Source organism: Harpegnathos saltator, unplaced genomic scaffold (genome assembly GCF_003227715.2).
Source record: "Harpegnathos saltator strain DR-91 unplaced genomic scaffold, Hsal_v8.6 scaffold850, whole genome shotgun sequence".
NCBI lineage: Eukaryota > Metazoa > Arthropoda > Insecta > Hymenoptera > Formicidae > Harpegnathos > Harpegnathos saltator.
Genome location: NW_020230705.1, coordinates 22842 through 30552, shown reverse-complemented (window position 1 = coordinate 30552; position 7711 = coordinate 22842). Strand labels below are relative to the sequence as shown.

At 28.8% G+C, this 7711-nt stretch overlaps 1 protein-coding gene across 1 annotated transcript; it reads right to left on the bottom strand.

Annotated features, from left to right (window-relative positions):
- Positions 1–490: 490 nt before the first annotated feature.
- LOC112590534 (cyclic GMP-AMP synthase-like) lies at positions 491–7401 on the bottom strand. The gene is made up of 12 exons (XM_025307381.1): positions 7258–7401; positions 6132–6206; positions 5900–6043; positions 5652–5822; positions 5475–5566; positions 5260–5398; positions 4947–5090; positions 4690–4854; positions 4494–4610; positions 4234–4429; positions 3824–3913; positions 491–1967 (listed from the first exon to the last, which is right to left on the bottom strand). Exons 3-12 carry the CDS (start codon positions 6032–6034, stop codon positions 1939–1941), a joined length of 1278 nt encoding a protein of 425 aa, XP_025163166.1. The 5' UTR covers positions 6035–6043; positions 6132–6206; positions 7258–7401; the 3' UTR covers positions 491–1938.
- Positions 7402–7711: the final 310 nt, after the last annotated feature.

The window sequence follows — 7711 nt, the reverse complement described above, 5'->3', positions numbered from 1 at the left end:
CATGCTGTTTACTACTTGCAATATTACTTTCGCTATTAGTTGATATTTATTGTTGCTAGGAGATAGTAAACATGCTTAAAACATGTTTTTCTAGATCATTCTACAGAACTTGCTTATATTGAATTATATTATGCATACTAACGATAAAATTGTTTTTAGTTAACATTTCAACTTTATCATGATTATTTGTAAAATAGTAAAAGACTTTATTTATGTTAATTAATTAATCTTATCTATGTATGGATATATATATATATATATATATTGTAATAGATATATATGTTGTATCAGATATTCTATATAATGTTTGAATCTATCGTTTGTTGTAATTAAAGCATGTGACTTTTAGGAGACGTTTATCGTAGTCACTGGATATTAAAAATAAGACAAGAAGGCTGATATACCTGTAAAGAAATTAATATAGAAATGGGAGTAAGGTCAGGGAGTCAATCATTTGTATTTTTTGATTTGAAGACAACTGGTATATTTGAAGGAACAGTTGCACCTAAAATTACAGAAATGGCTTTAGATGCCGTTGTCAGGGAGGCAATACATCATAATTTCTTGCCAAGGATCTTACATAAATTAATATTTCCCATTAACCTACAAAAAATTATACCAACAAGAATACAATATATGACAAGTATATACTTATGTGTACATGAAATAATAGCGGTAGAGAATTGATTTATTATATGCTTATCTGTTCGCACAAAATTATATAATGATGATATGGAGCTACTGTAGCCTTTTTGAATTTGAAATTTATGAATTAATAATGGCCTTTCTGAATCGTCTTAGACCATCAATTTACTTTGTAGCACATAATGGTGATAAATTTGATTATCCAGTACTTTTATCAGAGTTAAAATGTATAAATAAAGTAATCGATACGCATTAACTATGTTTTTTCTATTTTTACATTAAGTAATGTTTAGTTTTCTTCTGTCAAAGATTCTTGATGACACAATTTTATGTATCGATACAATTAAGATGTTCAAGGACTACTGCAATAGAGAAGTAGTAAACAATACTAAGTAAAATATACATGAGAGAGAAATTGATAAATTGTTTGAGGATGGATGGATGAATCTTTATATGCAGTATTAGATTCTGTGATGATGGAGAAAAAGACAGTAGACCAAAATGTAGCCACATCTTTGTAAAGGCTTCCTTATGAAGAAAGATTTACTAAAGTTCTTAACAATAAACATGATGAAGAGCATAACATTGTTGATAGTAGTGTGCGAAACTGTAAAAGACAGGAAAATCAGAAAACACCGACAAATCAGATAAAAATATCGCAAGATAGCGTGGATCGTCCATTCAAAAAGAATAATTATAGAAGGAGATTAAATGTTGAATGCAAAAAGAGTCTTCTCAATTTCAAACTTGCTAGTATTTATGAGTATATTCATAATATATGAATATACAGGGTGGGGAATTATAAGTTTACAACCCGAAGTGTGAAGGTAGATTGAGTTAAGACAAACATAAAGGTCCTGCTTAGCTAACTGTTGCCGGTGCACGCCGAGGGGAAAGACAATGCGCCGCTATTCGTTGTTTTATCTCGCCGGACCTACGTCTCGCCACACGCCGCCAATAGTTGCTGGGTCGAGTGGGCCGCGCTGTGGCCTGAGTAGCTGCAACGCTTCTCCAATCATCTATGCCGGCGCGCGCCCATTCCTCAGATTTCTGTCATTAATAACTCGATAATTATTGCGAATCTCGCAAAACGGTATAGGATTTTTATGTTTGTCTTAACTCAATCTACCTTCACACTTCGGGTTGTAAACTTATAACTTCTCACCCTGTATATTATGAATATGTTCAACTCAAGTTTTGAAGACGTACATTCTGCTCAGGCTGTTCGTCTTGCGATGCTCCGTTGCGTAACTCAGACCGCTGATTACTTCCTTACATTACTTCCTTACATGGTCAGATAATAATGCAGTTCCATGAGCCCACTGAAAACACATAGCAAACTTTCCAATTATACATAATTGCATCACAAAAATGTCAAAAGATAAATAATGCAATATAATTGTTATTTTTGTATCTATTTAAGATACAAAATCAGTACACGAAATTGCAAGTGTTGTTAACTCATTATTGATATGAGTTGTGTATTTTAACAATATTTTTATGGTTTTTATATACCTTAGTAAACTTTAGTGTAATATACATAACAAATCTTTGAATTTTATTTTTTGTGGATAAAGATATTTTTATACAGTAAAAGTAAAATAAATAAATACTTACTAATTAAAATATAGCATATATCTATTTTTTAACATGATATTCTAAGCCAAAAGTCAAAGAATTTATAAATTAATATATACAGGGTGTTTGATAGCTGATCATGCAGACGAAAGTTGGAGATCGATTGGGTGTAGCCGAGAAGAAAAGTCATGTACCATAATGTCAAATTGGCAATAGTTATCGAGTTATTAATTAAAACATGTGAGCCAACGAGCGCGTAGAGCTACGTGCTTACTGTGGCCGCCCTCCGCTCTCTACGCGCTCGTTGGCTCACATGTTTTAATTAATAACTCGATAACTATTGCCAATTTGACATTATGGTACATGACTTTTCTTCTCGGCTACACCCAATCGATCTCCAACTTTCGTCTGCATGATCAGCTATCAAACACCCTATATATACAGAGTGCCTCATTTTAAAAAACGCATCTCCATAATTCTTCAACGAAGCATTTTGAGCAAAAATGTTTCGGACCAAAGATGTATAATTTCAAGGGAGATACAAAACAACTATACTATTTTGTTTACAAATGGCACCGCTTTCGAGATATTCAGATTATTACTTTTCTTAAATCCCAATTTTTTATTACACTGTTTTTTTTACCAATTAATTTAAACAATTTTTGTCTGAAACATTTTTTTATTTGTCTAATATTTTTTTAAATATTTAAGGAAAATTTGATAACTTTTTCAATATTTAATTTATGATATCTCGCTAATTATTTGTCGGAAGAAAAAGTGGTAGTAGACTTTTTGCTCTACTTAGTCTCAAGAATATATTGTTACAATAGTACACTGACTTTTGTTAATTTGATGATTTTGAAATTTCCAAAAGTCAGTAAGTTAACAAAAGTCAGGATGCTATTATAACAATATATTCTTGAGATTAAATAGAACAGAAAAGTCTAGTACCACTTTTTCTTCTGACAAATAGTTAGCGAGATATCGTGAATTAAATATTGAAAAAGTTACTAAGTTTTCTTTAAATATCTCAAAAAATATTAGGCAAATAAAAAAATGTTTCAGACAAAAGTTGTTTAAATTAATTGGTAGAAAACGACAGTGTAATAAAAAGTTAGGGTTTCTATTTAAGAAAAGTAATGATCAATGAAAATCTCGAAAATGATGCAATTTGTAAATAAAATAGTACAGTTGTTTTATGTTCCCCTTGAAATCATATAACTTTTGTTCGAAATCTTTTCGTTGAAAATGTTTCGTTAAAGAATTATCAAGAAGCGTTTTTAAAATGGGATACCTTGTATATTTTTTTATGGATGTAATGTATGTATATTTGAATATCTATTTCTGTGTGCAATGTCCATAATAGAAGTTTTAGAATTTATAAACATTTTAAGTGATATGCAATAAATATATAAGCATATATTTTGAAACAACTATTTGACCAATATTTTAATGCTTGAAAAATGAAATTAATATTTCATTACAATGAGATGCTAAAGCTTTAATGATTAAAAATTCCAGAACTTATATAATTAAAAATTGAAGAAGTAGAGATTGATTACTTTTTTCCTCCAAAATAATATATACCTCCACCACTTACCAGTTTCTTGCTGTGATTCTGGTTCTTGTTCTAGATTTGATTTTGCTTCATATGTTGGGTGTATTAATTCTTTCAATTCAGCCGAATTTACTGTAATAAAAATTCAAGTAAAATTTGAAATGTTAATATCTAGGCCAGTTATTTTTTTTACGAGTAGTACCATCTAAATGTGTTTGTGAACAGAAAGGTTGTCCGTTTTTTGATATTATTGATGATTTGATAGAATTTTTGATATAAGTTTCTGAACACATCTGTCTTGACCAGAAGAAGAATATTCTCATTAGAAAACAAATTCTCCTATTGGGTAAGACAAATATGTTTCAAATTCTTACAAAAAATTATAGAGAACCTTTCTGTCCATCACCGTACATTGTTTTATTTTCTCTGCACAAAATATCATAGATACTTACAAACATATCCAGCTATTATATTTAAATTGTCCGGTTGCTCTATTATCTGCTTCCTGATGTTTCTTATAATATTATATAATCTACCTTTCATATTCATCATTTCATCTTTTTCGATATTTTCCAGTAAATTTATATTTTTGTCCCAATAATGTTTTATACAACTGATCTCGAAAGCTTCATGAAGGTTTTCTAACATCTGCAAATATTATTGTTTCATTATTCAGTAAAAGAGGGCCCTTCTTCAATGTTAAAAACATTACCGTAAACAACAAAGAAGTATTCGATTCTCTGGTTTCAAATCTTTCTAAATGGTGGAAACATAATGTTTCAATGTAATAGCTGGCAATACTTTTCCAATTCTGAGTTTCTCTGAATTTCTACGAACGTAACTACTATTAGTACGAAATAAAATAAGCTTCAAATTAATCGATATGATTTCGTAATATATTGTTATACCTTTAACTGGCGTATTATGGGTTTAGCTCGTCCATATTTAGAGAGCATATCTTTTTCAAATATATAAAAACTTAATCGCCAGTAATGACTTGGTCTTGAATTTGCATAGAAAATATTTTTATTGCTTAACGGTTTGGGAACTAGGAAGATATCTTTATCGCTATCCTACGAAATGATGATGGCAATTAGTATGCGCAAATAAAATTTCTTCTATATGTAATACAACTATGTACTATGTTCAATACTATGGTACGCACTTGTAACGTCTGATATATAGAACATTGTCGTGGAAAATCACGACTTTTAAATGCTAAGACAGGAACTAAGTCGACATTGATTGGATATGAAAGAACATCTTGGAAAGATAATGTAAATGCTGGGCCTGATTTGCTTACTTTTATCTAAAAAGTACGAGGAAAAATGTTTAGAGAAAGAGAGAGAGAGAGAGATAAATAGAAATTTATGTATTTTTGTTTCAATCTTATATATATATATATATATATATATATATATATATATATATATATGATATATATTTTGGAAACATCTTTTATGGTATATTATACTGACAATATAATCATCAATTTTAATGTCATTATTTCCATTGGTGGTAAAAGCCACTTTATTCAAGATACTTTCAATCCATCTACGAAATTTTTCTTGGTCCAGGTATTGATCTTGATCTTGATCAATGAAACCCATCATATCACTAAACAAAAAGTAAACAATTTTTTTCTTATTTTCTAGACTTAGAAAATAATTTTGTATTGTAATACAAGTTATACCTGTATGCTTTTGCATCCATATTTAAATTATTGTTTTCGTAAATTTTTGTGTGTATTTTAATATAACCTGGTAAATTTAAATCTGTGCTAAGCTGCAATAATATGTAACTACTAATTATTGATTAAAAACACAGCATTTCTATCAGAAAATTCCCATTAGAAGTGCATTGCTATTACCTTCATATCATCTTTTTTTATGGGTAATTGGATTATTAAATTTAAATCAAACTCATCAGGAAGCCCAACCTTCGTCTTTTTATAAAAACTACCAGTCCATGCAATTTTTTGAAATGTTTTGTTAAACAATGAGTTTTGCTCTTTCATCTTTTCTATTAACTTGTTAATTATCTGCAATATACAATATATAATTATTATACGAATGCATATGAGCTTCTTAATGACATGAGAATTTTTACAATAAGTACCTTGTTTAAGTGTTCGTTTGTTTGTTTTACATTCTCCTTTTCCAAAGTTACAAATTTATTGTTTATCTTATTGAATGTCTCATCGTTAACAAGATATTTTCTAACAGTATTTTTCTCTCTATCGTTTGAGTCCATACTGTTAAACTTTCAAATATTTCGAATCTTTATACGTTATTTATATATTATTGCTGCATTTAAAGTATAAAGTGTATCAACACTTCCACTTGCCTACCTGATAGAATTCCGTACCGTCACGAAATGAAAAGCACTTGAATTAACTGCAAGCTTCAAAGAATATATGTATTTCCTACGTATTATAAAAAATATATTATAGAGCGTGAATACAAAATAAGTAAAAAATGCACGAGTTGCATTGCACCATGTCTTACATAATTAAGTATCAAGCCACGTATTAATAGTACCTTGTCGGTAACTTAAGGAATTTACTTCAAACAGTTTTTACCAGATGGTGCGCTCTGTACAATTATTTATTAAGAACTACATCTACTTGTGTTTATAGTTCGGTATTATTTAAGATCGTCTTAAGATATGTTTGGTTAATAAAACGGCCATATGTTTTTTAATATCCCGTGATACTTGAATATATATATATATACTTGAATATTTAATAATTATTAATTTTATATACAAGTTAACATTTTTGACAACAAATCGACAAACTAGCTATTACTCAACTGTGATATAACTTTTAATTTAAATTAATTACTTTAAGATCCATTAACTTTTTAACTTACTTTTTTCATATATAAATTAAAATATACAATTCATTGATATTATAATTATATATACATAATTCAATGTTAAACTTATTGCAGACTACTTATAATGTAGAATAAGAAATATAAAAAATAATACTAGCTGAATTTTTTGTCTCTGTAAGCATACGTTTCCTTGTATGGAATTCTGAAGTCGGTATTTTCTTGTAAAAGATTACTTCTTCATTATTTTGACTTTAAACTAAGATTAAAATTAATTGTGCAAAAAGATATATGTATATATTATTTTATATAATTAATTTTTACCTTTAATAAGGTATTAAATCTTATTTAATTTTAATTGAATTGTATTTTCTTTATGTAACTTTTAATAATTTTGTAGGCTACAAACTTACTTAGTTACACTTAAAATTTATTTGACTTCAAGCTTGCTTATTTTGAAAAATAATTCATTTACTCTGCTCTGATATATACCTACATATGTATGTGTATATGCTATTTTTAGCTAGTCATGAATTATTATAACTTGAAATTAAGTTATCGTTGACAATGTATGAAAATATGCATTTTGTCGTGAATATATATTTGTTTATAGAAATGGCACGATATCACTATACTCACAAAACAGATGAGCCTAAAGATTGACTACAAATACGTATTATTAATGAACGAATATATGCTTCGCGTCCAAACCGGAAGTGGGAACGTTACACTTTTATCTATTAATATCGACTAAGAAGTTGCAATGCAAATAGATACATGAAACTGGTTTGCACCAGACTGCATTCTACAGCGCGCTTGGCTTCTTTTATAAATGTTGTTAATCAATGTTGTTAATCTTATTATCGACAACGGACATTGAAATTTAGATAACATTAATAAATGATATAACGTTAATACACATAGATACCCATATATGACACACACACACACACACGCACACGACATGCACACGCATACGCACATATACATATATAAAATACTGTGCGCGCACACATACATATCAACATACACTTACACACGGTCAAGAGGAGGGTTTTATAGAAATTAAATCATTAATTTATGTTTTTTTCTA

Coding starts and splice junctions, on each gene's coding strand:
- LOC112590534 (XM_025307381.1), bottom strand. CDS start 6,034: ATGGACTCAAACGATAGAGAGAAAAATACTGTTAGAAAATATCTTGTT. Junction 5,567..5,651: donor TAAAAAAAGATGATATGAAG/GTAATAGCAATG, acceptor ATATTATTGCAG/CTTAGCACAGATTTAAATTT. Junction 5,399..5,474: donor ATGGATGCAAAAGCATACAG/GTATAACTTGTA, acceptor CTTTTTGTTTAG/TGATATGATGGGTTTCATTG.